This window comes from Acipenser ruthenus, chromosome 6 (genome assembly GCF_902713425.1).
Source record: "Acipenser ruthenus chromosome 6, fAciRut3.2 maternal haplotype, whole genome shotgun sequence".
Lineage (NCBI taxonomy): Eukaryota > Metazoa > Chordata > Actinopteri > Acipenseriformes > Acipenseridae > Acipenser > Acipenser ruthenus.
The window spans coordinates 8,801,248-8,825,726 of NC_081194.1; the positions used below are offsets into that span (position 1 = coordinate 8,801,248).

General features: G+C 41.9%; 1 protein-coding gene across 5 annotated transcripts in view; it reads right to left on the reverse strand.

Annotated features, from left to right (window-relative positions):
* The window catches only part of zmp:0000000755 (phosphofurin acidic cluster sorting protein 2), an 88,235-nt gene extending 76,666 nt beyond the window's left edge, over window positions 1-11,569 (reverse strand). For 3 of the 5 annotated variants that reach the window (XR_009328835.1, XM_059024923.1, XM_059024922.1), the window contains exon 1: window positions 11,153-11,569. Coding sequence is in view for 4 of the 5 variants with exons in the window: in XM_059024923.1 (XP_058880906.1) it covers window positions 11,153-11,379 (227 nt within the window). In the remaining variant the exon portion in view is untranslated. The remainder of the gene's footprint in view (window positions 1-11,152) is intronic. The other 2 variants (XM_034018513.3, XM_059024924.1) reach the window with 1 other exon arrangement.
* Window positions 11,570-24,479: the final 12,910 nt, after the last annotated feature.

A 24,479-nucleotide genomic window follows, 5' to 3' on the forward strand; every position in this document is an offset into this window, starting at 1 on the left:
AAAAAAACCTGGACACCAATTTTGTTTCCATTGGCTTGTTTCCTTTGGTCAGAGCTTGGGTTTCCTGATAGAAGTACAATTCTATTCCATGAAAAAAAAATTCAATCCAACAGCTCATAAAATGTATTTTAAACAATCTGAAATTGCATCTTCCCAGGCATGGGAGCACAAGAGAAGAATGCAATTAATAGAAAAAAAAAAAAAAAAAAAAGAAAAAACACATTTTTTTTTTTATCCCCATTTCTAAATGCCTCCACAAAGAGGTACATTTCTTTGCTGCCTGTTTACTGTATTTCAGGGCTCAGCCAAGGCCATCTGAGTTTATATTGTAAGTATGCATACTGGGACTGTGGAAAATAGATCACATTTTGTATGAAAGCTACAGTACTGTAGACCAGACAACTTTTTTCATATACAATAGTCTATTTGTGTATCTCTTATACAGCATTGTTTGTATCCAAGATTAATATGTACTTACATACAGTAAGGACTTCAACTGTATGATTAAACCCAAAGAATACATGTGCATTTCATACCCTAGTCACATGTGTCGAAAAAGCGATGGTGAATGACAATTCAACATCTGTTCATCATGCATTATTACATTGGGTATTTGAAGCAGTATGATCTAGTTAATCAAATTGCAAGACCAAAAAATGTGTTAATTAAACCAGACAACTGGGTGAAATTTCAGTGAAAAACTCTGAGGAATTTCCCAGGCTTCAATAAAACCTCTCAGAGTCCCATCCAAACCACACCACAGGCTACAACACATCTGCTCAGGAAAGCCCATCTAGTAAAAAAAAAAAAAAAAAAATCGGAACTACACGCAAACATTTTTAAAAATTTGGAACTACACACAAACATTTTTAAAAAATCGGAAATACACACAAACATTTTTAACAGGTTTTATACACAAAATGGAGGTAAAATAAAAGTACAAGCTTTTTTCCATCGTGTGATAATTGGTTCATAATAACCCATGCTCAAGTGCAGTCAATATGGTATCTTTTGGGAACCCCAAATTTACAAGAGAAAAAAAAGCATAATTGTACTTTTGATAGCTCTAGAAACATCTTACCCAGATGCTCTTGGACAAAGACATTTTACTAACAAAGAGAAGTGAACAGAATCTTTAACTTGCAAATGTTTTAAGAATCTTGTCACAGTAGACACATGTTTATCCAGTACACAATCAAACAATTACTCAGTACATGCATGCACTGAAGAATACCACCTACACAAAAAGTCCACGACCTCTTTAAACTAAAAAGCCAGTGCCAGTTGCTAGTGCAGAAATGCAAATTTACAACCCTTGGTTGCAAAGGTCAGCAGAGCCCTTGTAGATGCTAGGGACATTTAGAACCAAAATAGGAAACTGGGGGCAAATGTACTCACCCAAGACAGGTCAGACATTTCATTACTAATCCCATTCCAAATGTTTACAGACCCTCGGAAACAGAACTCTGGGGGGAAAAAAGTTAAGCTTAAAGTCCTGCTCTCCATTTTATGGTGCATTAGTCAACTATTTAGGATGGAAAAAGGTGATTCCAACTCCCTATAAAACAAAAGATTTGTAAAGGGCAGCCTCAAGTTCCAACCCAAAAGAAGCAGAAAGGGCAAAAGAGGTAAAGTGAGCATTAAAAACACAAAAGAGGACACAATAATCAGTGCAGGAGATAAACACTCTAACCTGGCATGCTTTGTAAAACAAATCAGAATAAAAATATTCCAGCTCCACTGGTTTTACGTTATTCAAAGAGTGGAGGAGAACACAGAAATCAAGAGTCTCGTAGTGCTACAAAAGCTTGATAAAATACTGAACGTGAAATCCTAACCTTACAGGGGGTTGCACTTTTAATAAAACCTGTCGTACTGGCAGAATTGAATGGGATAGCAATACAGCCAGAACTAATATATGTTAAAGTGTATATCATTTACAAAAAGAATACACGTTATGCACTAATTAGAACAGGGGAATACTACATCTTTCTGTAATAGTGCAATTTGAGTAGGGTAACCACATGGGAAAAACTGCGTATGAGACCATGCCTCCCATGAGATACTGAACTTGCATCTCAGCCCATTAAATGAAGATGCAAAGGCTGGACGTGAATCGCTTACCATTCAACTCAAGAGCAAGATCTGTATTCGAGAGACAAGTATGTATCTTATGCTGAAGTTGGAATTATTAGCCACTAGGAAGAGATTCATTAAAATACACAGCACACTCCAAACCCATCTGGCTTCTTCAACATATAAAAGCATCTATTTGGTGACTAAGGGTGTTAAAACTCCCCAAAGCAAACAAATATACAGTACAGTTGATCCACGATTAATCCTGCAGGCTTTTGGTGGTTTGTTTATATTGTGGCACAAAAGCAAACCCAGCACAGCAGTGGAATGAAGAAAATGTAACTCTCTAAAACAGCTGCACTGGCAAACAGATTGTGTTCCTGTTATTGTGTCCCTTGGTTAACTTTCTTCATAACAAATCGCTTAACCCCAAATGTGAAGCGCCTTTCATTGGTCAAAGTAAAAACTGAACAGTTTGCCGGCCCATGCACCCTCTATACAGTAACCTTCTACACATGATTCCTAGTGTTTTTGCTCAAGCCCTATGCTGTGCATGAAAACAGGTCACCCAAGATGATTTCTACTCTACAAATCTACATTAAAAGCATAATACCTTCAAAATACAGTATGTGGATGCTGCCTTAAAATAATCTTATTTACAATAAATAGCGTATAGCACCGGATATAGCAAAAGTAACACATCTAGAAGACATACATTTGCTTTCCCTAAAAAAGTTCCTTTGGAGGGGAAAAACATCTTCAAACCGTTTATCTAGCGACCGAAGAACTAGAACTCGGCTCAACACAGCCAAATAAAAAACTGGTTTTACAGTTTGTACTGCAAATACTGTCCAAATATACAGAAAACCTGCAATGGATTGTAATTAATTCTCTGAAAGTTTTGGTGAGTCAAATAAAGGAAGACACCCCTTCCTTTTCTAATAGAGTACTGAAGGAAGTTCATCAGAGCAGAGACAAGCCAGGAGATCCTGGTTTCACATTCCAGGACAGGCGCTGACGCTCTGCGTGACCTTTGGGGGCAAGTTAACTGTGCACATCCTTGTGCCTCAGTGTCTCTCATTAATGAAGCAAACTGGGGGGAAACAAACATGATCCTGAAATATAAAACAAATGTGCAATTGCAATAGGACCTAAACTGGGAAAATGCTTTCAAAGAAACAGCTTTAAAAGAAACCCTGCAATAGAAATTGGCCTGCACAGGTAAACATATACATTTAAAAAATAATAATATGTGAGGTTGCAAAATGTGTTTAGTTTCCTTCCTTTGCTTCCAGGGAAAGCTTCACATGCCATGTTATCAGTTTGATCTTTGTCACTCACAGGCAGGCATTTAATGTACATATGGTTGTGGTATGTGTTTCACATTTCATTTGGAAGCCTAGCAGTGCCGATAAGCTTTGGGCCTTTCTTACGGCACCACTGTCCCCAATCTTCCTTCATCTCCCTTAGAGACAGTATTGCCAATTCAGTAGTCTGGGGTTTAGCATTTCAGATACGGTTTTGTACATAATAATAATAATAATAATAATAATAATAATAATAATAATAATAATAATAATAACTGCAGTCAGCAAGGAAATAAGATTCTATTATTTCAAAATCGAGTCTGCCCATACAGTCTTAATAGACGTAATTATTTAAAATAATATAGAAAAATGTAGTTTGCTAAATTCAAGAAAGCAGACAATAGCAGTCAACTGTACAATTTACTGTAGCAGCATTTGGCCACAACAACATTCACCTACAGAATATTGTTGAAGTTATTTTTCTAATTCTCTTTTTCCTGCTAGAGGTCTGGGGTACTGCATCTGTCCCAATAATTAACCTGCGCTCAGGATTCAACCCTAACCCTAACCCTAACCCTAACCCTGCGCTCAGTATTCAAGGCATTCTTCTTGACTCAAGGACCAGTTGCATAAAGCAAATTACATTTCTTAGTTTTTCCCTGTTTCTTGAGACAAAGGATCTTGCAGAAATCAACTTTTAACTTAATAGTTTTAGACAAGGGAGAATTTAACCTCAAAAGGTTATACTTAAATTGAATACTCAAGCAGTGAGAAAGCCATGGATTTCAGAATTCAAATATTTATTTATTTTTTTGAGAGTGACCAATTATTATTTTTATTTATTCCCCCCCCCCCCCCCCTTCATTTTTTTATGGCCAATTATGCTTTTTTTCTCCTCACTGCAGCAAGTCCCCACACAGCACAGACGTTCTGAGGGTGTGTGAGTGTCCTCCGATCTCACAGAATCACTTTTACGCCGAGCAATCCAGAGCAGAGGTGGGTGGGCTACCGATCCCGGAGAACAGAGACCAGTCATGCCTCTTATCTACTCTGAATGTGTTTGGTGTCTGTTCAGTAGGGTTCGTTGTTGCGCAATGTGGAGAAGCAATCCCTGCCGATTTCCCATTCCCCACCCCGGGAGTGTCAGAGCCAAACTGACGCTCCCTTCAGAGTTCTCAGCAAAGTTCGGCCTCTTTGCACAGTCACAGTAATGTTGCTGTCAGCATAACGGTAAGGTACAGAATACAAAAATGATACAAAAAAATAATCAAAGATATTTCAAGATATTGGCCACAGCCACTTCCTATCTGCAGCACTGGGATGCATGTTCTGTTCATGTTTTTCCAGCCGGCCTCACACAGGTAGCCGTCGGGCACCCACAGACGAAGCCTCCGGCCAAATTTATCTTTCACTCGGACCCCGAGTGCCCACCACAGTCATCGGGCCCTGAGCGCCCTTCACAGTTCATAAATCATCTGCAATTGCAATAATTTCATTCATTGCCATTCATTCAGAGCGGATTCTCCGTGCTGAAATGCTTATTTTGCTTTTGTAATGCGTACAGATATCAGAAATACTCTCTCTAGAATTTGAATAAGGGGTGGGTGAAACTGCATTCACAGTAATCAAAGAGCAGCACAAGATAAAGCACTTTATCAGAATAACAACTTTTACTTCAAATGAAATCTTTCAACAGAATGAGAAAAGTAGTTTCAGATTAATATAGAACCTGTCATAACATTCTGTTTGTTGGTTTTTATATTCCTGTACTTAAAATTCAATACATGCTGACAAGCCTATATGAAAGGATTCTGTGGCCAACCAAATTACTTTAAGAACTTTCTATGTACTACAAATACATACTGTATGCTCTTGCAACGCCAGATGCCTTGTACTACAGTTTAGGCATATGGTTTGGCATGGGGGAGAGGTTGCAATTTAAGAGACCATGATTATAATTCATGAATAATCATGATACAATGGTTTGGATTATTTATTTTTTTTAATAACAGATACATTACTCTCTATTTAACTATTTACAGCAACAACATTTTTTATACACTAGAGATTAGACAGCAAGTAACAAATAAAGATATCTGTTGACACCTAGTTCCTACTTGATCTGCAGACAGTTAATGGGATTTAACTCTCATCACACTGCAGACCAGTTTTCAGGTGTTCCAAAGAGAACTACTATAGGCTTGGGCTTGCCCATTAATAACAGAACTTTTTTTAGCTGCAGACACTGAATCTTTTTCAGGTAGACTCATTGATCCCGAACCATTTAGGACAGGACTATGGGTGATGCATGATATCGTAATAGAGGTGCAGTACAGTATGTATCATTTGTACTGTGCAACAAGACAAAAAGCACAACATAGCTCATTGTAGTTTGCCAAATCGTTCCCGAATGAAGGATAAGTGCGATTAATATTTTGCATGAATACACTGTCCCTATCTAGTTACATTTTTGTCTTTTAACAAACTAACCATGATTAAAATGACCATTTGGTCTTATTATGAATCATGTAGGAAGCCCACCAGGACCATCATGATGCATCGTGATACACACTGTATTGCGATCTGCATATTTGGATATCAGTCCATCTTACACCCCTAGATCCAACCCTATTCAGAGAAGTGATTTGTCCAGGGTACCGAGCATAATCTGTATGTGCTAAAAAAAATGCCCGGTCTAGTCTGTTTTATAAAAAATATCAACAACAAACCTTTGAAAAAATAATAAGACACAGCTGTTTATGTTCATGCACTTATTATGACAACAACATTTGCTTTCTACAGCTGTTGACACTGCACATGTCATTATGACTGCACAGTCAAATGTACTATGCATTTGAAGAGCTTGATATGGGTTAACCTAAGTATACAGTAAAAAAAAAACACAACTCACTAGACCAAACCTCAGACCAAAGAGTCTATGTTTTCTGGAAAGAAGCACTCCAAGCATAAAAGGTCCTACTCAAAGAATTAGAGACTTAAGTTATTCTGTGTATGACAGGCTACAGTACAAAAAAATGTTTAGGGTCTGTATGAAACCGAAACCCTGTAACAGAATTTCTCACAAGGACAGGCCTCAGCTTCCCCTGACTTTGTTGATCCCGGCCCTTTGCCCATCACTGGGAATCCCTCCCCACGGCGGCCTATTAATATCAACACCTGCTAAGAGAGGTGGCACTGGAGCAGCTGCAAAACCATCCACAGCTGCTTCCTGTCGATGCCTGCTCAATGCCTGGGTCAACAGACAGCATGCCCTGGTCTAGCCAATCCAGTGTGTCCGCTTTTCCACCTACCTTGGGCAGGGGGAGGGCAATCAACCTTAACTGATGAAGCTGAATAAACTCCTAAGTAATCATGCCCTTGGAGTTCCAAACCCAGAATTCCATGTTGTGGCTATCTTGTAGAGGTTCCCTGGTCTGTATTCTTAAGGATCACAGCCCAGTAAGTAGCAGAGCACCAGCTCGAGAGCTTCTTAGGAACACTGCCACCAATGCCAGCAGACAATCAGCTTAATGTATCCTTTTTCTTGTTGCCCACTCAAGAGAGTGGAGAGCCAATTCCCCACAACGCCAACAGCTGTATCTTCAATGGCTACCCTGACCGATTTTCAAACCCTAACAACAAACTGACTTTGCTACAAATCAGGAATGACAGATTAAAGTCGCAGGGGCAGCAGTGTGGAGTAGTTGTTAGGGCTCTGGGCTCTTGACCGGAGGGTCGTGGGTTCAATCCCCGATGGGGTACACTGCTGCTGTACCCTTAAGCAAGGTACTTTACCTAGATTGCTCCAGTAAAAACCCAACTGTATAAATGGGTAATTGTATGTAAAAAAGAATGTGATATCTGTATAATGTGAAATAATGTGATATCTTGTAACAATTGTAAGTCGCCCTGGATAAGGGCGTCTGCTAAAAAATAAATAATAATAATAATAATAAAATCTTTTTTTTTTATTTGTAGAGAGTGATCTCTCATAATGCAGTGCAGTAGAAACAATATAAGTTCAATTAAAGAAGATGCATCAGAAGTAGGAGGTAAATCATGTGCTAATGGTTAATGCTCCCAAAAGGCTTACAGTAATATGTAAACATGTAAGCTTGAACTGACACCCGAGCTGCCTTCTCTGAACCCTAAACAGTAGTACTGCAAGTACCAAGGGGCATTTTGATTTGATTGTATAAATACTGTAAAAGTTGATTAGACTAAGACACTTAATAATACATGTCTGAGCTTGTTACTTGTACAATGGAGAGAATCAAGCTGGTAGTAAAATCTGGAATGGGTGAAACTGCTGTGCAATAGGAGTCTTACTTCCATCCATGTTATAGAAGCAAACAGTGAGGTTAATCAATAAAAATATGTTTGCAGTCCACAACACCTTGATTTAGACACAGGTCAGACAGTACACAGTAATGCCTTGCATAGTCAAAGTAGCCATAAATCAAAGCAACACTATAAAGCTACTGGAAGCAGCAGTGAGTTTACCACATATTGAATCAACCAATTACTCTTCCTATAGGAATCATAGACCCACAAAGGTTTGAAGTCTTGATTTAACTGAATATTTGGTTAAACAAAAGGAAGCATCATAAGATTCAATTCATGGTGAAAACATAGTGTAACAATTTAACCTCCAGAAGAAAATAATACCTGGCATCTTACTGTAGACCTTGAACTCCGTAATACATCTTAGCATACGAGACAAGCACAGTATGCAGCACAGACAGTATGTTAACATTCAGCACTGTACGGTAAAGAAATGTGACTTCTCCATTCAAAAGGAAAATAACCTGGGGCACTATTTTTATTCTTTTTATTGAATCCGTTGCTTTGAATGGATTTCACAACTAAAATGCTGCTTATCGCTGTATTAGATATACAGTATCAGTGTGATACAGCGAGCAGCGTAACATGTGGATCAGGAAGTGATCTTCAAAAGATTGTAACACTGCTAATAAAGAACCACCGTTCTCATGTACATAGCGGCCGTAATTACAACCTTTCAAAATCAATCTCAGATATTTTAAATTTGGGTACAGTCCTAAACAAACACTGGGGGGGAGGGGACAGGGGACATACATCAAAGAGCAGCTGACATTTCAAACAAAGCTGTCAGCAGATGCTACTCTGACTCACTAATGGGCATTTTTAAAGGTTGTCACTCATCTGAGCCAAAATAAGGTTGTATTCTGAACTACGGCAATTAAAATCAGATCAATCAAAATGAATAATTGATGTTGCATTCTTAATAATTGATTCAGGCATATGTAACATATTACAACCTTTCAAAATCAATCTCAGATATGTTAAATTTGGTTACATCTTATATATATATATATATATATATATATATATATATATATATATATATTATATGTGTTTGTGTATTTATTTTATTTGCCCAATACATTAAAGCTCCATAATAATATAATATTAAGTTATGCTTGCTGTGTCAGAAGCTTGGCTCATCGCTGCAGACTTGGTTCCTGTGACTTTCCCCCCATATCGTAGATTTCCTTTTTGAACTGCACCAGGGACATGGAAAAAGTACATATAAATGTGTTTGGATAAAGAGGGTTTTTGGTCATAAGACAGAGTGGCACTGGTGGAATGCACTGGGGACTTTCCAGTTCAGTGGTACATTTGGATAAAGAGGTTCAACTGGAATACCAGGATGGGGAAGAACTGAACGTAATTAACTATTAGTGCACTGGCTACCTCAGTAAAGAAGTACTTGAAAGCTCACAGAGGGATAGTTCATTTCTCTCCCTTTAGGAGAGGCGAACATAATTCACCATATTCATATGTATGCAGTGACCTCATACAAATGTTCGAACATTCTTCCTGTTAATTTCAAAAATTCCCTTTTCAATGTAATGGTAATTTCCTACTAAAAGAGTGCAGTTAAAAAAAGGGGGGGGGGGGGTTTCCATAATATTTTGATGATGCTAGTATTGTGTTGAAAGAGGATGACTAACACAGGTACTTTTAGTTTTCGTTTAAAAAAAAAAATAATACATCTATTTTGCTATAGACTGAACAATATGGTGGTAAAAATCATTTGAGTAATCCTGCGAAGGTTTCATTGGAAAAGCATATAAACTTTACACAGATTAAACACATTTAAAAAACAGTTTGGGATTGACCATGAAAGCCAATAATGAAGCAGGCTAACATGCGCTCCAAAAGATGCAGTTATTAAAACAAAAAGTGTCACTCGACAGAAACTTAAACTAGCCTGAGACTTCTGTGCATTTGATTAAAAACCACAGTATCACAAGGGCTGACTGGCTGAACATGAGAACCAAGTGTCTTATTAATTAGATAAATAAAAAAAATCTCTTATCAGACAATTCAGTATTAACTGGGATTGCTGTAATAGGAAATCCCAAACGAACACTTACATTATAAGGAAGCAATAGGGTAAAGTACATTTGACTTGCATGGTTATGCTATACTGAATCAAAACAAAAGGCAGCTGTAATAGCTGTAACCAGCACACCCTCCTGCCTATGTTTAACTCGCAACATTTGAATATGACAAGGAAACCAACTACAGTAAAATGAAGGTTTAAAGAACTTATTAGAATGTAACATCCACTTATTATAACAGCAGCCAGCACAAAAATGAACTGAAATTCCCGTCATGGTTGGAAAACATCCTGTCCATTGAAACCACAAAAAAGTTTCGGGGGACCACACGATTCCACACATAATTAAAATAAAATAAAAAAAAAACAGTTACAGACAGTATTGCACTGCCATTGTATTTAAAGTGTATTATGCAGCGTTATCTCATGGTATCGTTCAAATTGGCCAAGTAGTAAATTAGCCATTTTATAGATGTTACGATAATTAAAAAAAAAAACACAAACATTAACTTGGTTTGACGAGTGCTGTGTAATTTGTGGTCCGTTTAATAGCAGGTATACGCGTTAATTTAATACAGTACTCATAAATAATCATGCTTTAAAAATCGTGCAGCTGTGTGTATCTTCAGAAACCTAAACAACAACACTTAATTACTTTTCCGATCGTCTTATTTTATTAAAAGTGTACATTCAAATCGTGACATAATTGCGAACGCTGTGTAAGATCTCCCACACTAGTCTGTGGAGTGGCTTGTTCTGTTTATCCTAGTGTGTAAGTTCCACTTGTTCACATAGATTTTGCCGTCCTTTTAAAACCCCACCACAGCCCTTTCTTTCACTTTCTTGTTAAATATCCTCATCCACACACAACAGTAACAATAACAACTATAATAAAAAAAATGATTCCGCAGACATGCAACCCTAGAATTAATTATGACAAGTTAATCGTAAATACAGTCTAGAAAATCTTAGCAAACGTGTTTATTTCACAGCGTTAAATCCCCAGAGAAAGGGTGTGTAAAATAGTATTGTCTGACTACACTAGTACCATGTGCAGCGCTTACACTATTTCAAATCGTGAGTTAGACAAACTAGTAAATAGTATAGATTACTACGTGATCTTGCTTGACTGAATCACAAATGAACTCTGTATTATTATATGGGTGTAGAAATAAACAAATGACAGACATATGATGAATGTGAGAGACCACTGCACGGTACTGTACTTACGCATCCCTGGTGGCATTTGAAACTACACATGCACAAATCAGAATCTCAACACAATGGATTATTTTGCAGTGTTCTTTAACTACAGTATTCATCTGACTAATAATAATAATAATAATAATAATAATAATAATAACAAGCAGCCGCAACTTACCTCGGAACACAGCTTGGGGAAGAGCGGTCTATCTCCCAGGTAGCGAACAGGTTCATAGGAACCGGGACTGGACCGGAGCCCCCTGAACCAGAACCTCCCACTACAACTCCGACTCCTGCTCCGGGTCCCGTTGATGTAACTGCCAGCCCCGGTAAGACGCCACCGCCGCTGCCAGGGTTCAAGAAGGCGGCCCGAACCCCTCCTCGTTCCACAGCCGCCGCCATCATCGCCTCTCCCGGAGTAGCAGCTGAAGCTGACTCTGTCTGGCGCTGGTGCTCTCGTTCACTCACACACTCCCACACCCTTCCAGTTCTCCCAGTCCCCCCTAACTGAAAATAACACAGAGAGGACCAGAGCGCAGACAGCCAAAAGTAGTCCTGGGCGGGGCGAGCGAGGGAAAGGGGCCCGCTAGAGGGAGTGTGTGAAGAGATTTCAACACGGTAAAGCCGAGTGCCTCTATCATTGCTGCCATATTAGGTTACGGCAAGATTTTTTTTTAACGGGGTACGGTACTTGAGAAGCACGAGGTTGCAGAGAGAATACTACAAGTGATTTAATTTCAGATAGTGTCTCAGTTGGACAATACTGTTTAAGATTTATTATCAGTTAATGACATTTCCATACAGTGTAGCCACATTGTAATAGGTAAGGCATTGCCTTCTGAGAGGGCCTCCCTTGAAAACATTTCAAACCAAACCCATTAGAAATGACAAGTACATATTGTAAAAAAAAAAAGAAAAAAAAAAAGAAAAAAAGAAACGGCAGTAGCCTATATAGTAGGCTAAGTTTACTGTATATATTCTCTCAGGTAGCCAACATATAACACAGGGAAAGGGACAAATAAAAAGAACACCCCTGATAAAATAATTAAGTGGAAATATAATATTTCCAAAGCTTAAGTTTATGTTTCAAGCAAAGGGACCTAACACATTGCTGGCACTTGGATAAATTAGCCACAAAACATGAAATTGCTTGTTAAGTCATAGACTATATATACAGTACTTACTAAACTATGTGACCTGGAAGATCCATTTATGGTGACAGGTGTGTCTCTCCTATTCTTTATTTGCATTGGGTGTGGAAACTATAGTGTACCTAATGGATACTTAGGAGTGATCCATGTGAACAAACAGGAAACCACACAACTGAAGTGCATCATCAAATATCATGACAATACGCTGCATAATACAAAAGAGCACATGGGCAGGCTCTTTCAGTGTTAACTGGAACAAGTCTTAAGAAATAATAGAGTTCGCACAAGTTGTCATTTTCTGGTGACCTGACTGTGCAATGAATAACCTTATTTTCCTTATTTAATGTTCAGTTTTAGCTGCAGTTCAGTAAGCCCCAGTGATGTTCCTCCACACTTTAAACCAACAGCCTTGTCTGAATGGCAAACACACTTCCTTCCTCACAATTTTTTTCCCCCGGAAGTTTGGGACCAGGATGTGACCCAATTGAAACTCCTGACTACATCAAAGCGGAATTAGTCATCTGTAGTGGGCATTCTCTCGCTGGGTTTTTGCTTAAATCACTATTTTACTTCTGAAAAACGCCCCTTTTACAGTCACAAAGTCAGCTTGTTTTGAAAAAAAACAACTACTAGGGGTGTGCAGCTTTATTTTCTGTCCCCTCTGTACTTGCGATTTTGTATAGAGATTTTCCATTTTCTAACTCACAGCTGGTAGAGAGGGCAGGAATTACGGTTGCACATGGCGGGCTGGTCATGATGACTCAGAGGGTGTGCAGCAGATACAGTTCTAAAAACACTCACCTACTCTTTCCCAATACCCCTAGTGGAATGTACGAAAAACATCAGTAAGAAATATCACATGGAACAAAGGCTTTAAACTTATGAGTTTTAAAAAGTGACCAGAAGGTGATGACTGAATCAGAAAATAATATGTGAAAGTGACTCCAAACAGCTAGAAGAATACATAAGTAATGCTGGTTAACTACCCTTGCAAAAGAGTCTGTTCCTTTTGTACAGTGGTTAATACCACTACTTTAATGACTGTGTGGCAAGTGGTTTGCGCACATCCAGACTCCACCAATCACACTGGCTCAACATCAAGCTTATTGCGGGGAAGTGCACTAGGGAAGCATATTAGTGTTGCACAGGCTTTGATGGATCAAGGCTAATAACTGGTTAATGTGTAACACAATGGCCTTAATGTTTTGGTGAGCTTGACTTCATTTGTTCTGTAATTGTGTCTATTTCAATTTGCAGGACGTTTAATGAATATTTGTTGTCAACTGTTCATTGTTGAAAATAAATAAGAATCTAAATATAAGAGAGAGGACAAGACAGAAAATGCAACAATTTCAGATGGGGATAAGTGTCGTTTAACTGCATTGTATACACTGCAATTGCATTTGTGTTTACATACTGATAATTAAATTGTGCATATGTCCTGCATTACTTGGCAGAACAGCTATTACAAAGCTGAAACTAGTTTTGTGGCTAGATAGTATAGATGCCTTGATGCTCAAAGACAAATATCCAAAACTGTTCAGCGGACTTGGAGCAGTACAACAGTCATATGAAGTAAAACTTAAGCCAAATGCTGTACCTTACTCTCTTAAGACCCTGAGAAGAAGTCCCCTTCCATTGATGCATCAAGTGAAAGAAGAGCTCCAGTGCATGGAACATATAGGTGCAATCAGCAGAATTGAGGAACCAACAGACTGGTGCACAGGCATTGTTGTAGTTCCTAAGAAGATGCCGCTGTACATATATGTGTGCATCTCGCTAAGCTCAATGAATCTGTGTGTCGGGAGAAATGCATTCTTACATCTGTAGAACAAACCCTAGGCATGCTGGCAGGAGCAAACATTTTCAGCAAAACTGGATGTGAACATGGGATTCTAGCAGATACCCCTAACAGAAGAGGCAGCTAAATTTACAACCTTCATTACTCCTTTTGGCAGATATTTCTTTAACAGACTACCGTTTTGGAATAGCATAAGCACCAGAACACTATCAGAACAGAATGGTGACCGAAATCACTGAAGGTCTACAAGGTGTGGTGTGTCACATGGATGATGTGTTAATTTGGGGAAAAAAGCAGATGTTCGCTTACACACAGTGTTGGAAAGAATCCAAGATGCAGGCATTACTCTCAGCCTTGAAAAATGTGAACTAGGAAAACAGGAAGTTAAGTTCTTGGGCCACATTCTTTCAGCCCATGGCATCAAACCTGAATCGGAAAAAAAACAGCTGCAATTCCAGAAATTAAAAAAAACAGCTAGTGTTATGAGTTGAGAAGCTTTCTAGGAATGGACAATCAGCTGGGAAAATGTATTTCTCCGTTAGCTGAAAAAGGTAAACCTCTTAGAGATCTGCATTCTAAGAAGAACCAGTGGTATTGGGGCATTGATCCAGACATTCCTTTGCAATGCTGAAAAAATAGCTTTTGTCAGCGCCGGTGTTAGCTCTGTATGACCCCAGCAAAGAAACAAAAGTGTCAGCAGATGCTTCTTCATATGGTTTGGGAGCAGTCTTGCTTCAAAAACAAGAAGACAACTGGGAGCCTGTTGCTTATGCTTCACCGTCTTTAACATCCATGGAGCAACACTATGCTCAGGTGGCGAAGGAGGCTTTAGGCCTAACGTGGGCATGTGAACGGTTCAGGGACTTTCCCACTGGAAAGCATTTTCAAATGGAAATGGATCACAAGCCTTTACTAAGCTTACTGGGTGCTAAAGATGCTCTCCCACCCAGAATTAAACGTTTTAGAATGTGCCTGATGAGATACTGGTATTCAGTTTCACATGTGCCAGGTACGAACCTGACCACAGCGGACACACTGTCACGTGCACTGCTTGAAGCGAAGAACACCCTAACTGGGACTGAGTTACTGGAGGACACCAATGTGTACATCGATTTTGTAATGGAAAATCTTCCAGCAAGCAAAAATTAATGAAATCAGAGCTAATTTTAAATAAGACTGTGTGTGTTCTAAAGTCATGACATTTTGCACTGAGGGATGGCCAGACAAGCAAAGACTTGATGGAGCTGACAGTCATTTCTTGTTAGTTTTATTTCAATGCTCTTACCTTTTTTTTATTTCAATGCTCTTACCTTTGTTTTATTTCAGTGCTCTTACCTTTGTTTTATTTCAATGCTTACCTTTGTTTTATTTCAGTGCTCTTACCTTTGTTTTATTTCAATGCTTACCTTTGTTTTATTTCAATGCTCTTACCTTTGTTTTATTTCAGTGCTCTTACCTTTGTTTTATTTCAGTGCTCTTACCTTTGTTTTATTTCAATGCTTACCTTTGTTTTATTTCAGTGCTCTTACCTTTGTTTTATTTCAATGCTTACCTTTGTTTTATTTCAGTGCTCTTACCTTTGTTTTATTTCTTGTCCGCAACTTTGCCTTTACTTTTAGGCAAAGCCTTGTGACAAATGTGTCACCTATATACATAACCAAAGCAGCGGTTGTTGTATGTTCTACTGCTGTCATCAGCTAAAAGGAAATCCAGTATGAAAAGTTTGAATTAAGGTCATGTGTTTCTTACAGTAAGTTTTGTCTGTTCTATAGAGTAAGTCTTACTCAACTCTGGCCCTGCTCCAGGGTAATTTGATTTAGTTTTGATGAATGCTGATAGGAACTGCGGAATCAGACAGCTATCAACACCTCCAGGTAAACCTGTCCCTGGTTGCACAGTCTGTCTGCCTACAGGGAAGCCTTGTGCAAATACGAGCCACCAGACTGTTTAGGGTGTATTTTTAAAGAGACACTTTATGGGTATGAAATGTCACAGTTATCTTAACTAATGTATTATTTTTGTTGTTCATAATCATGTTAAAATTTCTTTCATCACATCCTGGTGACTTTAAAAGTTAAAAACACCTCCATAGAGATCTTAAAAAAATGTCTGCTGGTACACCAGAGTGTAACCATTAACATGCCCCTCTGCAACACTCTAAGAAAGAGAGCCTCGATATCAGCCGTGAAGTCCAGCCAGAACGTGCATAATAGGCAAGCTAAGTCGGTTGATTTACATTAACCGCACAACTGTTGATTCAGTCAGTCCTATTGATGAAATGAAAAGAGCATTAGGAACTTCTTCTATTATAAATTACTTCTTTAAGAAGGATAAAGAACCTGACGAAGACAGCAAAAGTGCATCGACTACGACTTTGGACACAAATGAAGCCACAGACACACACAGACACGTAAAGGAAAGCATTCTGACAAGATGGAGAAAGATGCTTGTAGAAATTAGATAAATACATTGTAATGGTTTCTAAAATGTATGGAATACTGTCATATTCTGGACCCAGTTCAATTAACCAACAAACAGGTGTTTTGTAGAGAAACATTAATGACGTAGATACAACATTTACAAGTGATAAAAAATAACCCCAAACCAACACCCCACAAATATATACACTGTCCCAAACAGAACAGTCAAGTTGCTGTAGCTCCTCAAATTGGAAAACAAGAAAAAACAATTTAAAAAAACAAAAAATAATCCAAAATCTGAAAAAAAAAAAAATTGGGGCAGATCTCACCAGGTCTGTGGAAGTTGTCAGTGTAGAAAATCCTTGGGGGAGCTGCCCATCTAAAACAAAACCAGGAAAACTCCAACAAAAAACAACAAAAGTATTTGTGATCCAACAGAAAGAAGGAGGAAGATGTCAGCAAACTATTCTTTAAAACTTGTTTTTAGTACTTTTAATACTTTCTTCTTCCTAAAAGGACCGTATAAACCTTTTTTTTTTAGTAGATGATTTTGGTTAAAATCTAACTCTGTTACCAAACACAGAATAAACACACCCCCTCCCCCGATGACTGCCTGACCTTAACAAAGGAAGAAAAAAAAGGTGGAAAAACAGGTTTTCCTAATAATTTGGCCACCTGTAGATAGACATGGAGGCAGAACGGAAAGGTACTGGAGCTCAATAGCTCCTCTTATAGGGATATTAAACTTTATTTATTTATTTATTTGTTGCTTTTCTTATTTAAAGCTTTTAATTTAATGTAACGGCGTTACAACATTAACTATTATATGTGTTAGTAGAAGTTCAGTATACACATAAGGACTACACCACTGCTTGATATTAACAGTATTAACCCAAGATATGGACAAAAAGCATGTTCACAGTGCAGCCCAGTATTATATGGTTTATGTGAGTATTGTGATCTGGATTATTGAGAAAGTTAGTCCTCCAAGGTCAACCTGGGTGAGGGGGTTATGGTTATAGCACCACGACCAAGGAGATGTGCTGTTGACTAGGCCTCAGGTATAAGCAAGCAGGGGCTAGATAATGCCATTAATATCACACATACTGATTGTAGTATGGTTTTGTAATTGGTTATTGTTCAGCTTGAGCAATAATGACTTGATAATTATCATTGACAGGTTGATATCTGTGGGTGTAAAAAAAAAAAAAAACAGTGTGACATTGGAGGGTTAAATATCCCAGCAATACAGAAGATTACACAGTCCTCTGTTTGTGGCTCACATGGAAAGGATTGGGATCAGGAGGGGGGGGGGGGGGGGGGGGCATGTGTGTGTGTGTGTGTGTGTGTGTGTGTGTGTTTTTATGTTTGTCTGTCTATGCAGCCTTGGAAAGAGCCCAATGAAAAGCAACAAGACTGAGGGAACTGTATTTATTCAGCCTTGATCAAAGAATCATTAGGGAGACTGGATTGGTCCTTAAAATCATAAAATGATAAACCTAATCCTAACCAAACAGAGCACACAAACCAGGACTAGAGGACACAGTTCTAAATGAAGTGGAGACAGAATTAGGACAGAGGGTAGGATACCATTCTTTCCACAGAGTGGAGTGGGTTAGCTAGCCATGTTGTTGAGGCTGAATCATTGGGATCCTTTAGACGACAAAGTATTGAAATCAACCAGCTACTGGGAACCAGCAGAGCACTGATGGGCTGAACACTAATTCGTATTGTTTGTATGTTCTTATATGTGTGTCTGTGTTTGTGTGATTTTCTTATGTGTCTTTCTGCCTGTCTATGTGTGTGTGACGGGGTACTGCCCCGTCTTTATGATCAATGTTGGGACTGGCAGGGAGGGGGTTAAAATTCCTCCCTGCCAGGAAAACATGTGAGAATGTGGCTGGAGCCCTAATTGACTAATCGGCAATTATTGAATAATTGGGCTCCAGCCACAGGGGATAAAAGCCAGGGGAGAGGCCCTGGTTGGAGAGAGAGTTGAAGGAGAGTTCCAGAAGAAGCAAGAGTGTTTTTGTGTGTGCTGTGTTTTCAGTTTGTTGTTTGGTTCCAGTGAAGGCAACGCCCAGCCTGGAAGCTTTATTTTGTAAGTTTTGTTTTGTGTTTGTATTTTATGTTTAAAACCTTTTTGTTTGGCCCTCGTGCCTATTTATTTGATTATTTTTGTCTATTAAAAACTTTATTTTTGAACTTTATACTGTCTCTGAGTCTCAAACCTCGGTCCATCCTGTCACATTTGGTGTCAGAAACGGGAGAGCGCCACCTGGAGGCTCAGAGCAGTATTATTTTTTTTTTTTCTTGAATTTTGGGAGTTTTTTTTTTTTTGGAAAATGGGGAAGAGCAGACAGCGGCAAAGGCAGGAGAAGCAGCAGCCGAAGAAATGTAGGCTGCTGCAACAACAGCCACCCCAGCTGGAGGACCCAGCGAGCCTCTTCCCGTGGTGTTCCTGGTGCGGGAAGGAGGATCATCGGTGGAGGTCCTGTCCAGATGGGCTACCAGCTGACTGGTGTGGGTACTGTGAGGTGGATGGCCACAACTGGCCAGGATGCCCCCACAATCGGGACCAGGAGCAGCTGCAAACCCCGTCCTCGGCAGCCACCCCACCACTTCCTACATCACCGCCTTCACCACCATCCCAGGAAATATGGGACTGGATGATGCACCCTGAGGCGGACCTCTTCCACGACCTCCCCATAGTTATCAACACGCTGTGGCGTCGAGATGGGGGGAGGTGGGAAAAGTGGGAGGAACAGCATCACCCGGCGTCCTTCGCAGAGCTGGCCTTGATGGTCGTTAATTACCTGGCGGTAGATATGGGAGATGCCCCAGTCATTCCAATAAAGAAGGTGGAGCTGTCGTCCCGAGAGCCAGAGAGGGGTGAGCTGTCGTCCCGAGAGCCAGAGAGGGGTGAGCTGTCGTCCCGAGAGCCAGAGAGGGGTGAGCCGCTGTCCCGAGAGCCAGAAGGGAAGGAGCCGGCGTCCCAAGAGCCAGAAGGGATGGAGCCGCCGTCCCGAGAGCCAGAAGGGGAGGAGCCGCTGTCCCGAGAGCCAGAAGGGGAGGAGCTGCCGTCCCGAGAGCCAGAAGGGGAGGAGCTGCCGTCCCGAGAGCCAGAGAGGGGTGAGCCGTCGTCCCGAGAGCCAGAAGGGGAGGAGCTGCCGTCCCGAGAGCCAGAATGGGGGCCGCTGCCGTCGCCCAGAGAGGGGGAGCCCGAACGTCCACAGCCCGAGAGGGAGGAGCCCGAACGTCCACAGCCCGAGAGGGAGGAGCCCGAACGTCCACAGCCCGAGAGGGAGGAGCCCGAACGTCCACAGCCCGAGAGGGAGGAGCCCGAACGTCCACAGCCCGAGAGGGAGGAGCCCGAACGTCCACAGCCCGAGAGGGAGGAGCCCGAACGTCCACAGCCCGAGGGGGAGGAGCCCGAGCGGGAGGAGTCGGTGCGTCCACGGCCCGAGCGGGAGGAGTCGGTGCGTCCACGGCCCAAGCGGGAGGAGTCGGTGCGTCCACGGCCCGAGCGGGAGGAGTCGGTGCGTCCACGGCCCGAGCGGGAGGAGTCGGTGCGTCCACGGCCCGAGCGGGAGGAGTCGGTGCGTCCACGGCCCGAGCGGGAGGAGTCGGTGCGTCCACGGCCCGAGAAGGGGAAGCCCACAGGCCCAGGGCTGAAGGGACCCGCAGGGGAACAGTCGGAGCTGTCTATCCCTCCACCGCCAGCAGAGGGGCAACAGTCGGAGCTGTCTATCCCTCCACCGCCAGCAGATGGGGAACAACCGGAGCTGTTTCTCCCTCCACCGCCAGCAGAGGGAAAAGAGCTGCTGTTTCCGCCTCCGCCAGCAGAGGGAGACAAGTTGCTGTTCCCGCCTCCGCCAGCAGAGGGAGACGAGCTGCTGTTCCCGCCTCCGCCAGCAGAGGGAGACGAGCTGCTGTTCCCGCCTCCGCCAGCAGAGGGAGACGAGCTGCTGTTCCCGCCTCCGCCAGCAGAGGGAGATGAGTTGCTGTTCCCGCCTCCGCCAGCAGAGGGAGACGAGTTGCTGTTGTTTCCGCCTCCGCCAGCAGAGGGAGACGAGCTGTTGTTCCCGCCTCCGCCACTAGAGGGAGAGGGGCCGCCGTTCCCGCCAGCAGAGGGAGCCGAGCCGCCGTTCCCGCCTCCGCCAGCAGAGGGAGCCGAGCCGCCGTTCCCGCCTCCGCCAGCAGAGGGAGACGAGTTGCCGTTCCCGTCTCCGCCAGCAGAGGGAGCCGGGCCGCCGTTCCCGTCTCCGCCAGCAGAGGGAGCCGGGCCGCCGTTCCCGTCTCCGCCAGCAGAAGGAGCCGGGCCGCCGTTCCCGTCTCCGCCACCAGAGGGAGCCGGGCCGCCGTTCCCGTCTCCGCCACCAGAGGGAGCCGGGCCGCCGTTCCCGCATCCGCCACCAGAGGGAGCCGGGCCGCCGTTCCCGTCTCCGCCTCCCGAGGGTCCGCTGCTGCTGCCGTCGCCTCCCGAGGGTCCGCTGCTGCTGCCGTCGCCTCCCGAGGGTCCGCTGCTGCTGCCGTCGCCTCCCGAGGGTCCGCTGCTGCTGCCGTCGCCTCCCGAGGGTCCGCTGCTGCTGCCGTCGCCTCCCGAGGGTCCGCTGCTGCTGCCGTCGCCTCCCGAGGGTCCGCTGCTGCTGCCGTCGCCTGGGGTTGCCAGGGATCCTGCATCGCCTGGGGTCGCTACACTATGGCCGGAGCCCCACGGAGGGGAGTTGCTGGCCATGAAGAGGGGGAGGGAGGTCAGGAGACCAGCTCCCCCAGCGGCACTTTCGCGGCAAGATGGTGTGTGGCCGGAGCCCCGGAAGAGGGAGCTGCTGGCCACGAAGAATTGGGTGGTGCCGGACGTCCCACCATGGCCACCCCCATGGACACTGTGCTTCCCCCTCTTCCGGGACTGAGACTGAGGGGGGAGGTGGCCATTTAGGCCATGTTGTGCTTGGCACAAGGGGGGGGATATGTGACGGGGTACTGCCCCGTCTTTATGATCAATGTTGGGACTGGCAGGGAGGGGGTTAAAATTCCTCCCTGCCAGGAAAACATGTGAGAATGTGGCTGGAGCCCTAATTGACTAATCGGCAATTATTGAATAATTGGGCTCCAGCCACAGGGGATAAAAGCCAGGGGAGAGGCCCTGGTTGGAGAGAGAGTTGAAGGAGAGTTCCAGAAGAAGCAAGAGTGTTTTTGTGTGTGCTGTGTTTTCAGTTTGTTGTTTGGTTCCAGTGAAGGCAACGCCCAGCCTGGAAGCTTTATTTTGTAAGTTTTGTTTTGTGTTTGTATTTTATGTTTAAAACCTTTTTGTTTGGCCCTCGTGCCTATTTATTTGATTATTTTTGTCTATTAAAAACTTTATTTTTGAACTTTATACTGTCTCTGAGTCTCAAACCTCGGTCCATCCTGTCACAGTGTGGTTATCCTTCTGTGTGTCAGTCTGTCTACGTCTTTCTTATGTCTGTTCGTGTGGGTTTCTGTCTTACTACTACATGTATGTCTATCTCCAGGGGCGTAACCAGGGGGGAGCTCAGGGGGCTCAAGCCCCCCCCCCCTTTAGCCATAGACACGATTACAATTGTGTTTATGTTTTGCATTATTACCGCCTACAAATTCATGATACAGTCGTATACATGTACTGTACAAAAGCACTGACTGAGGTAAACATCGCTTCCCTTCCACCCACTGAAACCATTTACACAGCTGACCAAGTGCGACCAATGAAAACCACACGTACAAAGGCTAGCTGACAAAATGCAACCAATTAAAACCATGTATGTAGGTGATACCAACGTTTTCCAATTTAGAAAGATACACGGTTCACTTCTAGTTGAAAATAAATATGACAAAAAATAAAATAACACTAATATAATTAGCCTTATTAGAAAGTTAAACGTTTGATTTGGCGGATGAATTTTCTTTCGAGCTCAACGCTATGGTTACTGCTCAGTACATCATTACTGCATAAAAAAAGTTAAAATAAAGTGTCTTAGAAGAAAAGTTAAAAGCTATTGATCGAGTCGAAAGTGGGGCTAAACCACTGGATGATGTTCGTGATTTAAAAGTTGGCAAATGCGAATCAATCGTGAGAGGCTGGATAAAAGCTGAAAAAAGTAACTGAAAGTACCCCGTTGTACACTGCCTGACTGACTAAAAAGGAAGTCACAGGTTTTATTATTTGTAAACAGTGACTGCCAGTTCTCATCTAGCAAGACTGCATAATTGAAAAGCTTATGTTAAGTTTACACTATGATGTTCTGTATTATTAGCCTCCTAGTTCTATGTGTTTCTGGATGTATTGCTGCCCTGTTTATAATATCTCAGGCCCACGATAAAACCAGTTTGATTGTATAGTATTTATGATTTTTTTTTCTTCTGTGGGTCTCGCGATATATGCAAGTGTGTGGTGTATTTTCTGGACCTCTGCATCTTGGCAGATAACCTGAGCCCCCCCCCCCCCCCCCCCCGAGGAAAATCCTGGTTGCGCCCCTGTCTATCTCTGTCTGTGTTTGTATGTTTGTGTAAGCAGATAAAAACTAGTCATTGCTTCTTGAAGCAGACAAGCACGGTGGAAAACAACCCACACTGCTAGTGGTGGCGATTGTGATTTAAAGAAACGGAAGTGAAAGATTTAACAGCTCAGCTTTTATGCAAGGACATTTCTTTTTTACTTGAAAATTATTAATGCGGTTTTCTCATATGAAATGCAGAAGAAGAAATTCCACAGTGGTATCTTTGCGTTAAAAAAACAAAACATGCACATCATAAAACCACAAATAAAGACAAAAAAACTAAATCAGATACATTGAACAATACTGAAACTGTCATCAATATTAGCAGCAGGAACTCACTTCTGTGATGGAGCTTCAGCCTGTACAGAATGCAGCAAGAGAACTATGATCAGCCATATGACAGGTATCTTACATTAGAAATGTGTACTGCATACCACACTTGAGGTTTCTGTGAACAATATCCATTTAATCTTTTTTCCAACATGTTATATTTTTTTGTACTTTTCAAAAGCAAAATTACCATGTTCTACAGTGTGCCAGTACATGTGTGGTGCTTTTTGGTTTTATGAAGCACAATATTAAGAAAACATCTACAGTGCATGTGCCTATGTGGTTAGTTTTATTTTGCCTACCCTGAGGGCCTTGATTCTATATGAACACTCAAGGTACAAACGCAATTTGAAAAGATAATAGCAATTTTTCTAAAGTAAGAAAACAATTCTGTTTTCTGTTAGTAGTATATGATTAAAACTACCTTTGCATCCATAATTTTCATCAAAGGTCCTGAAATAAAAACCGTGTTACTAAAGCGCCCCCAGCTGGGTTTGCTGCTACACTGCTGGAACCAAATCTGAAGTATGTGTCTGGTTTAGTATATTTTATTCGACAAAAAATAGAAACTGCCCTTGAATATCTTGCACATAAAGTTGTTTTTTGTGGTGCTTGTATGTGTCTAATACCCATCACACAGAGAGAAAAACGTGAGCAATGGGTACTATAACTACACCTAAACGATGTCCATTGCAATAAATAATTGCTATGAGAAGTGTGCATGCCTAACAAATGGACACAATTGGCGAGTCACACATTGTGTTTATAATTGTGTGCACACTGCTACGGCAGAGTATTTGTCCTGACTGATTCGAAGCGGCTCCGTGCTTTCACCGCAGCGCCCTCTTGGTTATTAATAGATCCAGGGCACTTTAGCGGCCAGAGTGTTTACAAAGCAAACACTGGAGGTAGGTTCAAGCGTTGTGGCACAAACAAAACCTATCTCGGCCGATTTACTGATTCACGTGAAAACAAATCATTTCTGCTGGGTTGCACTGCAGCTGATCACCTGGGATCTGGTTTTGCAGCAGCAGCAGCAGTAGCTGCGGTCTCTCTGTTGCCTTAAATAGTTTTCAGTTATCTTTAGCTTTACTGTGTGCAGTGCCATTTCTAAAGCATATTTTAATGAATTGGACTTTTTAATAAGCATTTTTTTTATCAGAACATTTCATAATATACTTAGGGTTACCATATGGCTCCAGATTAACCGGACGCTTTGAGACAGACCGGAATTTCAAAATTCCCCTTAAATTGAAAGTAATTCACGTATAAATGAGCTCCACCTTTG